At 31.7% G+C, this 21,509-nt stretch overlaps 2 protein-coding genes across 2 annotated transcripts in view; both read right to left on the reverse strand.

Annotated features, from left to right (window-relative positions):
- LOC111632387 (oocyte zinc finger protein XlCOF29-like) overlaps positions 1-12,308 on the reverse strand; it is a 34,114-nt gene extending 21,806 nt beyond the window's left edge. Inside the window, exons 1-3 of the mRNA XM_023376801.1 lie at positions 12,073-12,308; positions 4,745-6,047; positions 529-613 (exon numbers count right to left, since the gene is read on the reverse strand). Coding sequence (XP_023232569.1) covers positions 529-613; positions 4,745-5,956 — 1,297 coding nt within the window. The 5' untranslated portion in view covers positions 5,957-6,047; positions 12,073-12,308. The remainder of the gene's footprint in view (positions 1-528; positions 614-4,744; positions 6,048-12,072) is intronic.
- Positions 12,309-19,426: 7,118 nt separating this feature from the next.
- Positions 19,427-19,924, reverse strand: LOC111632379 (60S acidic ribosomal protein P1-like). The gene has a single exon (XM_023376792.1). It carries the CDS (start codon positions 19,829-19,831, stop codon positions 19,493-19,495), a length of 339 nt encoding a protein of 112 aa, XP_023232560.1. The 5' UTR covers positions 19,832-19,924; the 3' UTR covers positions 19,427-19,492.
- Between the last annotated feature and the right edge of the window lie 1,585 nt (positions 19,925-21,509).

A 21,509-nucleotide genomic window follows, 5' to 3' on the forward strand; every position in this document is an offset into this window, starting at 1 on the left:
AGATAAAACAATTTACCACAACAGACCAGACATCACACTCATTGACAAACACAATAAAATCACATACATTATAGACATAGCCATTCCAAACACTCACAATGTACAAAACACATGAACTGAAAAAATTAGCAAGTACACAGAACTTGCCCAGGAAATAAGGCATCTGTGGAGGATGGATAGGGTGCTTATTGTACCTGTCGTTCTCTCCTATACAGGTGTGACAAAAGCCTGGAAACATTACAATTGAATAGAAATACATACATAACACTACAGAAGGCCACTATATTGAATACATGCTATATTGTTAGGAAATTCCTGAATACAGACACTGACACACTTATATAATTTTAGTTTTTGGTTGCTATGCTTTGACTGGTCCGGCATAGCCACCAGTGTGAACCGAGTAAACCCACTAAATCCAACATAATAATAATAAACATTTGTCATCAAAACTAAAAAAATAAAAATATTTTATTTTCTATATAATTATAACAATATATTTAAATAATTTAAAACACAATAATTCACCATTTAATGTAACTCCTGCTTGAGATTCTTCTTGAAACACAGGATCAACACTAACACATTTCATACTTCCATCCTCTTGCAAAACCTAAATAAGAAAATTGACAAATATGCATATGTATAATATTAAATTATTCAAATAAGATTTTTAAAAATTTATATTTCAAGACAATACAATTTTTCTTTTAATAAACAGTGGCAGAAATTAAGAAGCTTATTTTCTGGATATAAACAATAGGCTAATCAGTAATAGAATGGAAATAGCAGTATTCCACAAATCAATGTACTGCTCATTCTATTCCAGTGGCATCCAATGATCTGTGTCCCTAAAAATTGGCAGCATTTAGATCATTATTTAAAAGAGCATTCATGCATTGCTCAAACATTATCAATACTAATAAAGAATTGGAATACATTAAAGATGTAGCCTAAGTTCATGGATATAGCATTGTTCTGATTCTAATAAATAATGTCCAGATTATTATTCATATATAAATATCCAGCAGCGAAAAAACTCATGAGCAAACACATGAACAAAAGCAAGTCAAAGTAATTTTTTCTCTGCTCTATTGTCTACATACAAACAGATAACAGGATACACTAAAACTAGATTAATATTTAGATGCAACCTACCATCTTTAGATTGCTTTCAAACTTTAGTGTTTTATAAATAAATATCAATCTAATAACAACAGAGCACCAAGGATAGACACAGTACCCCTATAAGACAGCAGATTTGATAGAAATCTCACATAGGAGGGTCCACCAAACATTGAGCACAAGTATGACTTTTCTAACTACAAACTATCAACAGCACTAGCTCAATATGCATGTGAGTTCAGGGTATCAGTAAACTGGAAGGAAGCAAAATTAATTAAATCAAGTTTTAATGTGCAAAAACTCACAAAACTAGAAACTTGGGAAATCTTTAAGACCACAATCAAGGAAAATTGTACAAATAGCAAGGATGCCAAAACTAAGTCCACTGCTTGAAAATTGCTTGTGGATAACCCATTAAGCAATATTACATAAATGGAAAAAAAAAAAAAACATAAAAATGGCACATTTTACATTTAGCTATGACTGACTATTAGAACTATTTTAAAACTTTTTATAAATATTATTATAAAAATTTTTTACCGTATTTATTTCATATAAATTTAAATATAAATTTTTGATGAATTGATAACAAGAAACTTTGTAACCAATTTTGATTTCAAAATATGAACTCAGTTATAGCAGTAACATAAAAGAAAATATTTAGAACATTCTGGAACATAGAATTTTCAGCTTGCTCTCAATTTTCTTTGATGTAAGCCTGAAGTGGGTCCTAAATGGAGCCAAAAACATTTGCTTAGACTATAATTTGGTATACAAGAATAACTGTTATACAGCTGGGAAAATAAAATTGTTTGTAAGTTATTTTGTTAATAATTCCAGTTTCAGTAGAACTTAGCAATATGTAATAATATCCAAAACTTCTCAGCCTGATTAATTTTGCACATGCACTGAAAAACATGAATGGCAATGCTGTAAAGTGTAACATTTACATTTTTATATTCTTGTTTCCAAATATCAGATAAAGCAGCTTAATATAACCTGTATGTAGTATGTTGAGTTTTGAGTATCATGCAGTGATAAAGTTCTTGACAAAAAGGAAGTCAGATTCCATCAGAAATTCACAAACTGCTTCATAATATGTACAGTGATGCTTCTCCATCATATTTGATGGTAAAACAATGAGGAAAAGTTTTTAACTTGGAAGAGAATCTCTCAACGATGACCATGCAGTGAATGCACAACCAAAGACATCACTGAAGAAAGCATCACACTTGTCAAGGAGTAAGTGCTTTCCAATCAATGTTTGAAGACAAAAGAAATTTTTGCAAGATTAAACTTATTGAAAACAACAGTTCTTCATATTCTTCATAAACATTTGTTAATGAATAAAATCAGTGCACTATTGATGACAAAAATTCTTTCCACAATTCATGATCAACTGTGCTCGACAGATTTTGGAGCTCTGCAATGAAAACAATGAAGTTAGGCAGTCCATCGTCACCAGGGATGAGACCACAGTTTTATAATATAAACCTCTGTTCAAAAGAAAAATTGATGGAATGGTGCCATGCATGGAAATCTCCTCCAAAGAAACCAAAAGTGTTGCAGTCAACAAAGGTTATGGCAACAATTTTCTGAGATCACAACAGCATTTTGTTGATCAGGTTCAAGGAGAGAAATTAAACAGTGAATGCTAAATATTATGCCAACCTGATGGTAAAACTCTGGGATGCCATAAAAGAGAAAGAGGGGTAAACTTTCAAAAGGTGTGCAGCTTCTGTATGACAATATACCCATTCACACTGCATTTTGCACTGAATTTGCATGTTAATGAATACAGTTTCATCAAACACTCTCATTCACCATACAGTTCCGACTTGGCAATGAGAGACTACTATTTGCTCTCAAAATTTAAATCTGACCATGGACGAAAATTTAACAGCCAACAAACAGGTCACGGCAGCTGTTTTGAACATTTTGAAGGCAAACACAAAATTACTTTTCTAATAGTATAAATTTGAAATTTATACAATTATGAAAAATCTATTGCAATAAAAAGAAGCTGTATTGAAAAATAATATACACCTCTTATTTATTTGACATTTCTTTCTTACTCAAGCCAAGAACTTTTGGATCTTACAACATATATTTAATGTCATTTGTTCTATCAAACCTACTGGTAATTTATTAACCTCACTTTTTGTTCTTTAAAAAATTTTTGCTTCCTTACTTCTTTATGTTAATTAGTAGTTAGCTAACTACTAATTAACATAAAGTTAGTTAATCTAAGCACTGTGTTAAAAGTTATTTTTTAATTTTTGCTTTTTTTTGTTGTTTAATTAATGCCATTTTAAATATTAAGAATCTTATATTCTAATTATCTTTACTGTGAAATTATGTTCAACTTATTTTGGTGTTCTACATCAAAAATGCTGATTGTTAGGTTCTGAATGATCTTGTAATTGGAATGTTTAGAAATTATTTTAAATTATTTTTATTCAAACAGCAGCTGTTATTCATTTTTTTTTTGTTAGATTCTCAATTTTGTTAGGATCTGTCAGAGATATAACAGTCTGAAAAAAATTTTATCAAGCAATCAAAAACTAAGGAGACTCGATGAAAGTGATTAATATAGTATCTTATTGATGACATAAAATCTAGTCACCTATCAATTTGATAATTCAACTTTAATGCTTTTCTTATTAACATTGTTTATACTTGTATATAAATTAAATAAAATTTACATAAAACATTGTTAATAACAAAAGTAGTAAAGTTGAATTGTGAAATATGAAGTTAACTTTTTTCGTTGATTATTTGATAATGGAAGAATGTAACTATTTATAGCTATCTGTTTATATTTTAGTACTTATGTTATTTTAGAATAGATAATTTTACCAGAAATTAAAGGTTCAGCAGTACATGTACCAGTAATTAGTCTAGAAGTTTGTTTTGAATAGATAATTGTTTTATTCTAAACTTACATCCCTGGAAGAAGATTAAACTAGAAATCTTTTTTCTTCCAATAAGAGACATAATTTTGTAGCAGACACTGTTACAAAACTTACATCTTTAAAAAACTGAATAATTTAACACACATTAAAACAAACTTATACAGTAATACCTCGACTTACGCTACCCCGACTTACGCAAACCCGGAGTTACGCGATTTTCAAATCTCGTCGATTCGTCTTTTGTTTGAGTGCCACGCAACTCCCGATTACTCATTCCCCCCACACTATTGTTCGGCTTACATGTTCGGACGTGTTGCGCGGAATCGACACATGGCTACAATTTATTTTGTGTTATTTATTTCTATGTTTGTGATATCTACGGAGACTCGAGAGACTTTATGTGGTGATTTCTTGTAACCGTGAACGAATCAAAAGACGAGATAAGATTAACGAGAACGTTTATTAGCTTACATACATCCGACTTGGATTTTACACAAATTGCGAAATTATACCCTGACTTACGCGAATTCGACTTACGCGGTTATCGCTCGGTCCCACCTATCGCGTAAGTTCAGGGTACCACTGTATATGAAAATATGATTAAAGCTAAAATGATTATTCTGAATAAAAATTTAATTTGTTAATATATGTGAATATAATTTTGATATATTATTATATTATAAAGTTAAAACATATTTCTTTACCTGGAATTTTATGGATGGTGATGTTTGTGGTAAAAGGGTAATATTTCCTAAAACAACTGATTCTACTGGCATAATAGATATAACACCAACATCAACAGCTGTTAATGGAATATTTGTTACATTTGAATCTTCTAAATTTGCTTTTGATTCGTTCTTCTCTAAGTCTGCAGGTTTCTCTATTTCTGTAGCATAACTTGATGAAACAATAGGAATTGATGATATTGGTGAATTAGAAATAGCATTAACAGCAGACTTTGTCACAGTCTCTTCAGATGTAGAAGTGCATTCTGTTTTTCTTTCAATATTCATAAAATCATCAGTTGTACAACGATTTTTATTATTTTCATCATCACAATGTATATTATTATTTTCCAATACCACTTCACAGTTCTTTAATAATTTTACTGTTTTACCAGAATTTGATTCTTGAAGCAAATTGTTACTTTTCCTTTGTGTATCTGAACATGTACTATTCTCCTCATTTTGGTTTTTTAAAGATGTTACAAATATGTCATCTACTATTTCTGAAGTTTCAGAAAATATTGAAACTTTAGGAACAATAACATCTAACAATATTCTATCTTGTAAATGACTTTCATTATCCAAACTGATTTCTTTTGCATTATCAGATAATAACGGTGAATTACAAAATCCATCTAAATCAATATCAACATTATTTTTTTCTAAATTTAATTGTGAAAAGTTTATTTCTTTTTGAGATGAAATTTCATTTGTATTATAATCGGTAATATTCAGGAATTCAGTTGGACTGATATTTTTCAATATATGAGATGCAGATAACAACTGATCATTTTGCGATGGCATTTCTTCACTATCTAACACTGTCATCTGATCCACAATTAATGATTTTTGATTAATATAATTATCATTTGTTTCATTTTCACATTCAACTGGAGTTGTGGTTTTATCATTTATTTTAGTAGCAGTTTTATCATTTACTTTGTCTATATTTTCAGAACTAATAGATTCATTACCATCATTACATTGTGATGATACAATATACTGAATTCCATTTCTCAACTGAGGTAAAAATTCACTATGTAAATTATGAACAACAATAATGGGATGAAATGACAAGTTATTTGCTGAAACACAGATGTTTTTATTATCTGATTGGGTTGGCAATATAGGAGTTTGTGCTTCAATCATTAATGTACAATCATTTTCTACATTTTTTTCGTACATATCCATTATTCTTTTTTGTTTATTTATTTACCTATTTAGTAACAGCATACAAGCCATTGTCTTCCTCAAACTTACATTATTGGCATTGTGTATAAATCTGAAAATAAAAATAATATACTGAAAAAAATCATAAAAATTTATTATATAACTATTATAGATTATAATAGTTTTTTAAAATTTTCTGAATTAATTAGATCATCAAAAATGAAATAAACTAAATGATAAAACAATTATTGAACTACAGATATATTTTAAGAATATATATAAACTTTTATTCTAAAAAAAAAAAAAAATGCTACTTTTGGTACATTAAGGAACTTTTGACACATCTTAAAAATACAAGACTTCTTAAAGTTGACATACAAAAGTGGCAAAATTAAGATGACAATCAGTATCAACAACCATTTTTACCAATTGTCTCTTTTGATCTTCATAATAAACAAAGCTAATTGTGTAAGCCTGTTCTTAACATTTGTCGTCATCTTACCTTTTTACCCATGTGCCTGTAATAATACAGTTTTATTACTTTGATATAATTTTTTATTTTGAAAGTTTCAGAATAATTGTTATCAATTATAAGAATTAGTAAATATGTGGTTTACAAAACTTCATAAATATTTTTTGTTTTTAATTGCTATTTTAGTAATTTATTATAAGATGAAAAGAGATTATAAATATTTTTAAATAAATGGTAAATCAAGTGAAAAATGAAAGGGTGATTCTGGTGGAATTTCTTGAACCTGGATAAACCATAATGCTGTTCAGTATGTCATGATACATCATAAGTTCTGTTGTGCATTGCTTATTATAAAGGCTAATAAATGCTGATAAATGTCCTGAGATCATCCTGCAGCATAACAATGCAAGGCCACCACATTGCTCGTTACACCATACAGGAAATTCAAAAAATGTGGTGGAAGTTCTTCCACATCCTGCCTACAGCCCTGATTTGGCACCCTCTGATTATAATCTTTTTGGTACTGTGGAAAAGAACATGCAAGGCCAACACTACAAAACAGTGGAGGACATCAAGAAAGCAGTGTATCAGTTTTTTTGAATTTTTTGAAGGGAATTTTCAAGTTCCCACAACAGTGGGAAAAATGTATACAAAAAAATGGAGACTGGAAAAATAAAGAAAAGTCTGAAAAATAATGTAATGTATTTGTTTTTCCAAAAATAAATAAATCCAACTTATAAAAAATTGTTACTCATGACTTCCAGTATGACCCTCATATATAAAATACATGGCTGTTTGCATTCAAAATCATATTTCAATTTGTTTTTAAAAAACACTATAAGAACAATAATAAAATGTTCAGTTTGAATCTTCTTTATGCATTAAACCCAACATAGACCTATAAAAAGGGTCTAAAACATTAAATAAATTATAGTGTTGCTAAAAAGTATTTAAGGTATCGTTGAAGTTTAATTAGTTTCAGCTTATATATACAGTATAATAATAATCTTATGATAAAATATTTTATGTGATAGTTATTAGAAATATAGAATCAATAATGTTGAAAATGAAACTTTTTTAGGTTTTCATTTGTATAAAATTATATTTTTTCAATTCTAAAAATAAATTATAAAGCAATTGATATTTTTAAAATATCAACATTAACTGGAATAAATAAAAATCAGAATAAGCAAACTTGTTTATGAAATATTTGCTGTAGATCTACGGTATAGAAATTAAAGAAAGAAAAGTGAACAATTCCAACATTTGAAATGAAACACTAAGTAAAATAATGTCTTTAAATATTAACTGAATATTTATTATAAAAATATATAATTTATTCAAATATTTTCAACAATTTATTGCAATTAATAATACTTGACTAAATATTTTGAAAAAATAAACAAATAAATAAAGAGTAAAATATTTCAAAAATATTTTATCTTTTTACTCTCACTCAAGATATTTTTTAAATCATTTCTGTTTATAACATTATGAAAAACTTATTTCATTTTATAACAGATTACCAAATTTCCAAATTTAATTTTGTTTATGCAAATTAATATTGTCAAGTGTTATATAATTATCAATAATCATCATCTTTCCACCAGAAAATTATTGTTCAAATTATTCCCTATTAAAAATGAAAGTACATTTATAAAAATACTACTACTAAAGTAGAATTAGGAAAACTTTTGAGTATTCTATTTTATTTGAACAAAATATGAAGCAAAATTACAAACATACAGTAGAACCCCTCTAATCCGTCATCTTTGGGACTGGGGGTATGGTCGGAACGCATAAAAGGTCGGATTATCAGAAAAAAGTAGAATAAACAATCTTCCCCTTTGTCCAGTCTTTGTAGCACTGCTAATTTTTCATTTAATGAAAGAGTAACGTGTTTACGTTTCACTCCTGACATACTGAAAAACAANAAAATACATGGCTGTTTGCATTCAAAATCATATTTCAATTTGTTTTTAAAAAACACTATAAGAACAATAATAAAATGTTCAGTTTGAATCTTCTTTATGCATTAAACCCAACATAGACCTATAAAAAGGGTCTAAAACATTAAATAAATTATAGTGTTGCTAAAAAGTATTTAAGGTATCGTTGAAGTTTAATTAGTTTCAGCTTATATATACAGTATAATAATAATCTTATGATAAAATATTTTATGTGATAGTTATTAGAAATATAGAATCAATAATGTTGAAAATGAAACTTTTTTAGGTTTTCATTTGTATAAAATTATATTTTTTCAATTCTAAAAATAAATTATAAAGCAATTGATATTTTTAAAATATCAACATTAACTGGAATAAATAAAAATCAGAATAAGCAAACTTGTTTATGAAATATTTGCTGTAGATCTACGGTATAGAAATTAAAGAAAGAAAAGTGAACAATTCCAACATTTGAAATGAAACACTAAGTAAAATAATGTCTTTAAATATTAACTGAATATTTATTATAAAAATATATAATTTATTCAAATATTTTCAACAATTTATTGCAATTAATAATACTTGACTAAATATTTTGAAAAAATAAACAAATAAATAAAGAGTAAAATATTTCAAAAATATTTTATCTTTTTACTCTCACTCAAGATATTTTTTAAATCATTTCTGTTTATAACATTATGAAAAACTTATTTCATTTTATAACAGATTACCAAATTTCCAAATTTAATTTTGTTTATGCAAATTAATATTGTCAAGTGTTATATAATTATCAATAATCATCATCTTTCCACCAGAAAATTATTGTTCAAATTATTCCCTATTAAAAATGAAAGTACATTTATAAAAATACTACTACTAAAGTAGAATTAGGAAAACTTTTGAGTATTCTATTTTATTTGAACAAAATATGAAGCAAAATTACAAACATACAGTAGAACCCCTCTAATCCGTCATCTTTGGGACTGGGGGTATGGTCGGAACGCATAAAAGGTCGGATTATCAGAAAAAAGTAGAATAAACAATCTTCCCCTTTGTCCAGTCTTTGTAGCACTGCTAATTTTTCATTTAATGAAAGAGTAACGTGTTTACGTTTCACTCCTGACATACTGAAAAACACACAAAACTGTATACGTACACACAATGTAAAACATATACTGTAACGAACACAGAACAACGCGAGTTACTGACGAGTCGGGACAAGTTTCTCGACTCCGACCACGGTTGGATTAACCGGAGCGACAGACTAGCTGAGGGCAGACTAGAGGGGTTCTACTGTACAGTTTGAAATGAATCATTTTTAAATATATATTAAAATTTTTACAAAAATTAACTTTTTAAAATAAATTTTTTCAAAGCAAAATTATATACAAACCATTCCATTATAGTGTATACAATTATTTTACTTAATGCTGTAAAATAAAACTACCATTTTTAAAAAATTTACTTTCATATTTTTGTTTAATTATTTCAAATGTCATTGTACAATAATTAATTTTAAACATTGTTAAATTTTGTAATAAAATTTTAGGCACAGAAATAATTAAAATTATAAAACAGGTAATAACATGTTATATAATTTTAATGAGCAAATATGTTTATTTTAAGGCAGGTGTCCTCAAAGTGGTTGATAAAGCTTTTTCAGGAGTCAAAAATCAGTAGGGGTCGATTGAAAATGATTCATTAAAACCTGAACTAACATTCAACGGATTGTACAGTATATATATAACAGTGGCATGCTGTAACATTTGATGATAGAAAAGATGCATTTCCATAAAAATTTTAAACAAATACTTGAAATGACAAAAAATAAACAGTTTATTTACTTTAATTCTAAAAAGATAACTGACATGAAACAAGGATATAAGAACTTGTTTTTATTATTTTTTATTAACTAACTCTATTCCGCAATTTTTTCTGCAAAGTCGTTAATTACTTTATCATAAAAATCGCTTGTCATCTATTCCATCAAAGTATTTAAAAGCTCTTTTTCTATTGAAAGTAATGCTAACAACAACAATCTTTCTTCTGACTAAGTGTTCCTTACAAATGTATCAATTCACTTCGTGGTTGAAAAATTGCACTCAACAGATGCACTGGTAGATGGTACCGTAAAAATTAATGATATTAAATCAAATAATTCTTTTAGCACATCTTTGCTTAGATCATCATTAATTATAATATTTTTTATGTCTAAGAGTGATTTGCTAATATAGTCTGAACACGAATATAAATATTGCAATTCACTACATAATTTAGATAAATCAAAAAGATCCTCCATAAATTTTACTTAAAGAATTAAAACTCACTTCGGAAAATTGTTTTTCATAATATTTAAAATTATTAACATCTAAAAGTGATAAAAATTCTAAAAATTTTATGTCTGAAAATCTGTCAATATAATTATAATTAAAAGAAAATTGTAATTAAATATAGCTTTGTAAAGAAATGTACATAAAAATAACATTGAATATTCTTCACTTTTTAAATCTTAAAACAATGCACTTAGTCAAATAGCTCCCTATGAATGCCTAATGAATGGAATCATTGGAAGTGTTATACAATATTTTGGTGCATTGCATCCACCAGCTAAACCACCAAAGGTTAGTGCTCTGTAAAGCACATGCACAAATGCATGTAATCTGGATGCTTTACACGATTCAGATATTTTTGCCATGGAAACTCCCATATTCGACAATACAGAGTTTCCATTAAGAATATGCATGTATATGCATATTCTTAATGGAAACTCTGCATATGCAAATTTATATTCAAATATACAATAGCAATCTTGTCATTGTTTTTCACATGTAAAGAAATTTGTAATAAAATACATAATGCCATTATAATAAAATATTAATTTTAAGTATGTATTTATATTTTCAAAAATACAAGGGAAGCGGCACTTCCACAGCTTCAATGGACAGAACACCACTGATATATAACAGCTCAGAATGGTGTAAATTTGCCAAGTATATACAGTATTTACTATGAAAACAGATTAATACTGGCAAATTAAATAGATTAATAAATCTGATGAAACTTATTATTATTAACTATATTAGCAAAATAATAAAAAAAAAAGTGGATAAAAAAGTCAAGGAATCCTCAAAGGGGCCAAAAGTGAAAAAAGTTTGGAGTCTCCTGTTCAAAACTCTATACTACATTTAACATTTCACAGTTCACTCTAGAAATTTTTTAAAGTTCCAATCACAACAAACAGTTCCAATTAAACCAAAAGTCTTATCAATACCTCTGAATTTAAAAATTTAATGATCCATCCAAAATTAATTTTTGCAAATTTCTAATATACAAAACTAACAAATTTATATTAAATTAAGCCAAATACAATTTTTCTTAATGAAACAATCAATCATAATATAATCGTTTAAAAATAAATAAATAATCCTGTAAATCTAGAAGTTATTGGAAAGAAATATCATATTCAATATTAAGTCATTTCAAATATTTATATTATATAATATATATTAACAGAAATACATATATTTTCATTTTAAATCATTACTTCCAGCCATTCGGCTGTATATACAGATCGATTTCAGAGAATGTCTTAGCATATACATTATTTAATTTCTTTCAAAAACAGAAATCTAAAAATTTATTTTAAATTCAACAGAAGATAAAATAGTTAAAATATTTGACGAAAAAACATTTCTATCCGCAAAACTGCAGCTTACATCTTTTATAAAAATTTTCCTACATCTTTAGCCACAATCTAATCGGTTTCTAACCATCCGAGGATAAAATTGGTTTTAGGATAGCGAAATATTGTTTGATAAAATATATTCGCTTCCTTGGAAATGACCGTATTTACTCTTTCGTAATGAATACCGGATTAGGAGTGATAAAACCTTTTCAAACGAACCGGTATTACCTGCGAAGACCTTACTTCCTCCGCGGATTTACAGGAAGATCATTGAGCACCTACAAACACTACGCTGCTGCCCTCTGTATTATTTCGCATTTGTAAAATGAGGAATAATATATTTTATCTTTGAATTGAATGAAATCGTGCAGTTCAATATATAAAATATATAATTTACATATATAATATAAAATATAATTCGATTTAGAAAATAAAAGAGCAAAAAGAAAAATTTTTGATTTTTTTTAACTCTTTCCGCCCTGTGGGCATTTAGAGGGCGTTTTTTTTTTTTTTTAAGATTATTATGGGTAGTATGGGCACAATCAATGTATTGATGTTAAATTGATTTGTAGTTTATTATAAAATAGGGAGGTAACATTTTATTGAAAATTATTAAAGTTAGCGTTTTAAAACTGTTACTAACGCCCTCCTTTCAAAATATTACATTAATACAAGTGCAACGTTTGCATATTTTAAATATGTGGGAGTAAATATAACATTAAATACACAATAGGAGCTCGCAACAGAATTAATTTTGTAAAATTAAATGTTTTTATTAATAAACAATTTATCATTTTATTTTCGATAATAACATTTTTTTGTTAGTCTATGAATGTACGGTACGTTACGATTCGTATGGATTTTACTGATGTAGCGTATTAGTTATCAGCGAGGTTGAGGCGCAAGCGTGTACGTCGGACGTTCAGCGCAGCTTTCCTGTAAGCCTAGACGTTTGACAATGGTGTTTGGATAGTCAGTGGAATCATGCTCGACATTCCAAACATCGTTGTCAAACTTCTAGGTTCACAGGAACGCGGCGCCGAACGTCCGACGTACACGTTTTCGTGTTTAAAACTTCAGCCTCAACCTCGCTATAATATATATTATAGCGAGTATTATTCTCTAAAACGTGAATGTCGGGCGCCGCTATCTTTTCAGTGGCGCTCGACGTTCGACGTTTACGTTTTAGAGATGAAAACTTCGGCCGCAACCTCGCTATTGACACATTTGGATGGATGGAGACAGGGCCAGAGATTTGCATGAAATTTTTCAGTGATGAATCGATAATTTATTGAGATACGCGGGCAGCACAGAGATTTATTTACATGTTAATTTTTTATTTCTATTGCTATATCTTTGTTTTTTTTTTTTTTGTATATTTGTATTTGTATATATTAATTTGCAGTTATATTTTTCTTTTTCCGTTGTCAATTTTTTAAATTTGAACATATGTGTTGTATTTAATGAAACACCAATCTTGTAATTCTCTCGTTAAGCCCGAGGATGGCCTATAGAGTAAGCCGAAAACGTTAGTTTTCAATAAAACTATCTCGGAGACAAGAAAGGTGTGCTGTGAAAAGCTAATATAATATATGTCTATAGTGAGGTGTTTGACAGTTTTATATTAAGTGATGTATAAAGAATATATTTTAACCGTTTGTTTTTGTATATAAGTTTGTGCGCTGGACATCTTTAAATTTCATTTTTATAATTTTATTTATTAGAAAAAAAGCATTATCTTTAAAAAGTTAAAATAATCCTGTTTCTAATAAATATTATTTTAATAAAATAATCCTTTCTGAAATATTTCAAACCGATTAATATATTTACGTAACATGTGACGTAAAATCATGATGCGATCGTAATACGTCACGCGTTGTTAAAAATATATTCTAACAATACGTAACGAATTGTTACAATGTATTGTTCGTTTTTTTGTTGTAGGTAAACCATTGTAAAGACAGGAGACGCCGACAAAAGGCGGAGAAGGCTCTCTGTGTTCTGAATCATTAAGGCTTGCTTGGGTGAAGGCAGGAGATGCTGACGGGGCGAAGAGAATTCTCTGTGTCACGTTTCGTTAAGGCTCGCTCCAGTAAAGAGGCCTACGAGAGATGGACAGTCCTCGAGTGTCCCGCATAATTAAGGCCCGCTCGGATGAAGGAAAGGCGGAGAATCCGCCTTTCCTCGGAGTCAGTCTTCTGTCTTTACCCGAGCGGGCCTTAAAGATGAGGGACATAGAAAGCCTTCTCCGCCTCGGCATCTTCTGTCTTCACCCGAGCGGGCCTTAAAGATGAGGGACACAAAGAGCCTTCTCCGCCTTTCCTCGGCGTCTTCTGTTTTCACCCGAGCGACCCTTAAAGATGCGGGACACAGAATTTATAGGCCCGCGGGAGTAAAGAGGCCGACGAGAGATGGAGAGTCCACCGAGTGTCCCGCACGTTTAAGGCCCGCTCGGGTGAAAAGGTGAAAAAGGTGAAAAGTAAAAGCAGAAGACTCCAAGGAAAGGCGGAGAAAGCTCTTTGTGTCCCTCATCTTTAAGGCCCGCTCGGGTGAAGACTGAAGACGCCGAGGAAAGGAGAGAAGGCTTTCTGTGTGCCGCACGCATCTTTAAGGCCCGCTCGGGTGAAGACAAAAGACGCCGAGGCGGAGAAGGCTTTCTGTGTCCCTCATCTTTAAGGCCCGCTCGGGTGAAGACTGAAGACGCCGAGGAAAGGAGAGAAGGCTTTCTGTGTGCCGCACGCATCTTTAAGGCCCGCTCGGGTGAAGACAAAAGACGCCGAGGCGGAGAAGGCTTTCTGTGTCCCTCATCTTTAAGGCCTGCTCGGGTAAAGACAGAAGACTCCGAGGATAGGCGGATTCTCCGTCTTTCCTTCATCCGAGCAGGCCTTAATCATGCGGGACACTCGAGGACTGTCCATCTCTCGTCGGCCTCTTTACTGGAGCGAGCCTTAACGAAACGTGACACAGAGAATTCTCTCACCCCGTCAGCATCTCCTGTCTTCACCCAAACAAGCCTTAATGATTCAAGACACAGAGAGCCTTCCCCGCCTTTCCTTGGCGTCTTCAGTCTTCATCCGAGTGAGCCTTAAACATGCGGGACACTGGGAGGACTCTCCACCTCTCGGCCTCTTTACTCCCGCGGGCCTATAAAGATACGGGCTTTCTGTGTCCTGCATCTTTAAGGTTTGCTCGGGTGAAGACAAAAGACGCCGAGAAAAGGCGGAGAAGGCTCTCTGTGTCCCGTAATATTAAATTTCGCGCAGGGCGAGAATTTTTTGTTTTTGTTTATTGAGGTTCGGTATGTATTTGAAGTAAATTTTGTAGCCTTAACGTGCGTTTTATTACGACCTGGCACATTAGTGGCTTTCTCTCTATCATTATTACTAGTTGTAGTAATATTGTATCCATTAGTTTAGATAGTAACGATACGGTGAGTTTCGAATAGTTGAGTTTGAAGTATTCAGAGGAAATTAAAGGTATTTTCATTGTATGAGTTAGGACGAAACTCGACAAGTGATGTCAGTCGCTTATAAAGTTGCATTCTATCCAACTCTTGATGGAACTCTGAAGCAGCCACCTCCACGTGGTGAGTTCTGGGTTGTCGTTCGTCTGCAAATGACGAATGGCAAGCGAAGAGCTGCTTATTTCTTTCAATTGATAATAAGGAATGAATGAAAACATGCCAATAAAAACAGAAATTACAAAAGTAATTAAAGTTAGGAGAATTAAGTATCTAACTTTGGTATAAATCGCTTTAAATTTTGTCTAAGTAATGTTAACTCCTTTGTTTTAATCGTGATCGCGAACTTCGATTCATCCTAGTTCTAAATTATTAAAATATAATACATTTCTAAACTAGAAAGTTTGTTAGTTTTATATTAAGTGATGTATAAGGAATATAATGCAACCGTTCGTTTTTATATAGGCCTATACAGTAAGACCTCGTTTAGCGCTTAGGATGCGTTCCTAGACGACAAAGCGCTAAATGAAATAGCGTTAAACGAAGTCATTTTAACACATAGTAAATAGGAAAAGGAGAAACTACGCGACCAAAAATAAGCAAAGTTTACTTGTGATGGAGGTCCTGTCTGGATCATTCGCTACAATTTAATTAACGATTTCGGTTATCCTTACCGAACTTTCACTAAGGAAATCTATAACAAGTTTCTGGGTTCTTCGTTTTGACAATAATCCTTAAATAATCCTTTGTAAATTAACTGACTTCATGAGTTCAAATATGTTAAAACTAAACGCAAATAAAATAAAATATCTCTGCTTTGTAAATAAAAATAAAATTGTTGATATGGAACAACTTCAAATTGAAATAAATGAAAAGAAGTTAGAAAGAATTAACTGCATAAAATATCTCGGTGTTTTGATAGACGATAAACTCAGATTTGATAAGACACATCGAAAATTTAACAAAGACTGTTGCTAAGTTTACTGGCATAATTAGGAAAATACAGGATTTTCTGAATATAAATACGATAATACGACTAGGCTATATCACACCTGTATAGAACCTGTATAATTATATGGGGAATTACATCCGATTATATCGCAAACCGATTACAAATATAACAACATCATCTAATGAGAGCGATTTTTAAATTAAAGTACTATGAATCAATCTCCTATTGTCATCAAAAAGAAAAAATTGACAGCATACAAACATTATATTATATGCTGGTACAAATATATTTGTTCCAGCAAGTTATCCTCCCTCCCAATGTATTTGTATTTTCTACCATACTAGAAAAAGTATAGTTTTCTCTTTTAAATTTATAAAGCTTAAAACGAATAACAGTCATCTTTTAAATATTATAGAAAATCATCGCAGGAAGGGAACTACTGTAATCGTCAAAATTATAACTTCTTAAAACCCTCTACAAAACTTTCAATAGGACTAACCACTCCAGCTTCCAGAAAAAATGAATATAATTATATACTGTAATGATAAAATACTGGAATTTGTTACATAGAGATAACTGACAAGAAGGAATTTAAATCAAACATAAAAACATCTTCAAAGTAGAAATGTAGGCTAAATCAACAGGTAAATAATCCTGTATATGCATTTCTGCATTAAAACGAAAAAATGAATTTTTTGTTGTTTTCGTTCGTTTATCTTGTATTTTTTCTGACACTTGAAAAAGGCCAATGGGCCATAGTGTCTTTTGATATTAAAGATTAAAGAGAATCACTATTTTCAAGTTCTACACGAATTCCTTGTTCTGTCAGTTTTTGAAGGTCGTCGTTGGCAAAGCTTTCGCCACAAACAGGCAGTAATAATTCCTCAATATCCTGCTCATTTACATCTCCTAGTCTTGCTGTATTGATTAGGTTGACAATTTGGTCAACGATAGACTCTTCTCGTGAGTACCCTTGGATACCTCCAGCCATAACTTCTTCCACACTTCGTTCATGCATTTATCAGTTAATTAATTCTTGCCAAGCGATGTCGGGAATTTTTCGGGGATGGTCCGTCCGAATATGTCGGACCTTGTCCCTCATCATCGTGGGCCTGGCTGAACACATAATGAGCTTTCTGAAAGAGGTCTTGTTGGTGCCCACATGGCGGCAAGAGTTTTAAAAAAGTGTTTAAGTTATATAAAATTAATATAATATCAATGTTTACGTATGTAACGAATAGCGTATTAAATTTCGTTTATGTTTCGTGTTTAATTTTTAACAAATGTTCGAATAAATAAATCATTTTGCAAATACTGTATTCTATTCGTTTTTCTTTTTATAATTTTATGTAATTAAGAAGATTTGACCTAATAATTTGCGAAATATATTTAAGAATTATGCATTTTTAAATGGTTTTTTTTATCATAGTTTTAGCAATGCCCTTTTTTAGGATAATTGGGATAATTAATAATATACAGGTAATTATGAGTCATAAATAGATATTTAATGACGTGGATTATAAAGTATGATAAATGCAATCAGATGCATATCATTCTGTAATAAATATGTTTATTTAGGAATATTTTTATAACAGATATTTCAAAATGTTCAGCTGATAGTTTAAAATTTTTAAAAAATATCATATTCCACTCTGATAATTACGGTGTGATAACATGTTTATGAAGGTATTATAAATCTAATTAACTACAAAAATAAATTATCTTGTTTATTTTTCCGTTAATCTGTATAAACATGGAATAATTAATGTATATAAAACGATCCATATGAGACAGAGGAAACATATCACCCAATATATTTGTACCAGCAAGATATCCTCCCTCCCAATGTATTTGTACTTTCTACCATACTAGAAAAATTAAAATTGTACTCTGTGTACAACAAATACTGTACATTTATTTTGCATATATACTCAAAGCCCTACAACAGTGTTTCTCAACCTCTAACGAATCGTCGCCCCCTTCAATAAAACCGTTACGTAGATCGCCCCCTTCACGATGCCGTGGGCCAGCGCTAACGCCAAATTCGTACTTAATTGAATAGACTAGTGACTAGTATAATGTTATTTGTTTAATTATTGTACGATATAACGAATAAAATATTTAATTAATCTTAATATAATGTTTTACTATATCGCCCAGAAAATTGTTTTTCGCCCCCAAAATATAAATTGTTACAAATCGCCCCTGAACATGGAAAAACGCCCACATGGGGGCGATATTGCCCCGTTGAGAAACACTGCCCTACTATGAGAAATTTTTCTTACTCATTGCCATTGACTCGTTTTCCTATATTTATACGAATCGTCCCGATAAAGTGATAAAAACATTCTCTTAAGCGTAAAAAAAAAATGTGAACAATATAATTTTTCTTGGTATCGCTTGTAATATGCAACTTAGACAGTCAGCCCCGAAAAATTCCTGGGGAATTGCTCACCAAATTCTATTCCAGGTCCCACGTACCGGTAGCAGTAGACTAACGACATAACCTAGATAGCCTAAGCCAGGAACGGAAAACCTTTTCTTATTTGAAGGCTGCATGAGAGCTAACATCCTTCCAATAAGGCCACACCCAAAAAAAAACTGCAAAATGCTAATAATTTAGCTTTTATACAGAATTATTCCTTCCAAGTATCTTACACTATCATATGCCAGAGTTATCGCTGCCAGATGATAGCTTTTACCGAGAATCATCTCTTAGCGAAATCGCCATATTACCAAAATTAGTTTACTTGTTAATTCATGTATAATTATATACTGTATACGTTACTGTGAATGACCGATATCTGGTGAATGTCAGAAACTGGCTCCTATTTAAGCGTTACACACGTGGAGAAAACCCGGAAAACTTCAGGTGGCCAACCCGTCCGAGTGATGAGCGAACCCACGATCGACCGAACATCCAGTTAGTGGGGTACGAAGACCGCTTGACCACTAGTTTTTTTTTTTTTTTAATTTACTTTACAGAAGTTTTATTTTGTAAAATACTCCAGAAATGAACTCAGGAATGATACCTTGTTTTTAATCAAACAATCCAAATCCCATATCATCGTCAGATTCTTCTGACTCTTCTTTCTTTTCTTCTTTCACTTCTTCTTTGGCTGCCTGAGCTTCTTTATCTGCAGCAGGCGCTCCACCTGCTGGTCCAGGAGCAGCAGATCCCACTCCAGACCCAACATTTGCAACGAGCTGTGACAGATTAACATCTTCTAGTGCCTTCACAAACAATGTTGGCCAGTAGGATTCCACAGTAATGTTGGCTGCTTTCAGAAGTGTCTTGATTTTATCAGCTATAACGTCAACATTGTCGTCTTGCAATATTAGAGTACTATAAACACACGATAATTCACCTAAAGACATGTTTGTTTATTTTTTCCAATAAAATCTAGTGCAACTCGCCTCGCAGCCTTAGCTCCACTTCGGAGAACAATGCACTTCCCGCTTGACCACTAGTAAGCACAGTAGGATGAAAATATCTTCTGCCTTTTTTTAAGAAGAGAATTAGGAAGTCTAATAATTTTTAGTTATATTACGATATACGATTTAAGTCTAAAATTTAAAGCTTAAAAGAAGAAGTAATTTATTGAATTATGGTAAAATGATCCATTTAAAAAATATTTAAATTAAAAGAAAAAAAATACCGTTAATCCTTTCTATCTCCCATCTGTGAGGCTCTGGACAGGTCCGAACCCTCACTAAAATTCGCGTTAAAATAATTGTTTTAGAGAAAAAAATATAGTAGTTAGAATAGATTTTTATTTTATGAAAACGCGACGCTAACTTTTAAACAATAGAAGAATGTAAGTCTGTCGACCATTTCCGGTTGGAGATCGAATTAAACTTCGATTTTGACCTTTCCCGCGCCCCCGAAAGGTTTCGAATTGTCATCAGGTGACGAGGAGAGACCAATCGGAAAGGGAAATCTGAGAGAAAACAGATAAAACTCCGGAAATTCGAAAACGCGACGGCTTCTTCTCCCGAAAGTTCCAAGTGACGGATCTGTTGTTGTTGTGTGTGTGTCTCGCACCCATCTTCGTCTCCAACTCCCGACCTCGGATCGACATCTTTCCATCAACGGAAGTCGACCGCATCGTCCCGGAGTCGTCGAGACGTGATGGAATGGTTTGTTCGCGAACAAGGGACACTCCTTCAAAATGGGACTATCTTGGAAAGGAGAGGAAGACCCAGAGGCCACAGCCGCCGCAGAACTTCCAAGATCGCGGAAATCTTGTAAGCTTCTTTCGTGTTTAATAAACGGTTGTGTTGTTTGTAAACGAAGCATCTATCTCTGACTCAACTGCTTCCACATGTCGTTGATTGTTACCGTTCGGCAATCCAAACGGTAAGGGAGACGATGACGATACATATCACATATTATCGTTCATCGAAAGTTTTTTTATTTCTCCCTTCCTCGGCCCCCACACATCCTCCAGCGGCCGGATGGCAGAGCGATTAAGATGGCAGCCTATCGCTCTGGGGGACCCGGGCTCGAATCCGAACGGGTCGAAAAATCTCCAGGAATTTTTCGGGGGGTGGTTCGTTCGGATATGTCGGGTTCCGTCCCTCACCACCCGCAGCCCCATTGTGGGCCTGGCCGAACCATAATGGGCTTGTAAAAAGAGGCCCTCTTAGAGCCCATAGGGCGGAAAGAGTAAAAAAACCTCCCATCCTCCAAAATTTAATAATACAAATGTTCTTTACATACTAGTTATCATGACAAATTTTGCTTTTAACCTTTATTTTAAACGAAACACACAAGCACACACACCTTTCACACGAATCAATTGATACGCAAATTGTCAGAAATAACTTTAGTGCGATCATAAGATTCGGAAAAGATTCTGTAAAATTAAATTACAGTACTGTATTTAATATAGATAACTTGTTTAAATGGCCTCAAGCTTAAGTGATTTATCGTTGGAAAACATTTTGATAGTTTGTTTAAGTTTTTATTTTTTTCACGGTCGGCGGGGCGCCCGTGTGCGCCCCGCACACGCGGACGGCGCACACGGGCACACACGGGCGGCGGGGGAGGCCC

This window comes from Centruroides sculpturatus, unplaced genomic scaffold (assembly GCF_000671375.1).
Source record: "Centruroides sculpturatus isolate CEXI.00-Female unplaced genomic scaffold, Cexi_2.0 scaffold715, whole genome shotgun sequence".
Taxonomy (NCBI): domain Eukaryota; kingdom Metazoa; phylum Arthropoda; class Arachnida; order Scorpiones; family Buthidae; genus Centruroides; species Centruroides sculpturatus.

Coding starts and splice junctions, on each gene's coding strand:
- LOC111632379 (XM_023376792.1), bottom strand. CDS start 19,831: ATGTCTTTAGGTGAATTATCGTGTGTTTATAGTACTCTAATATTGCAA.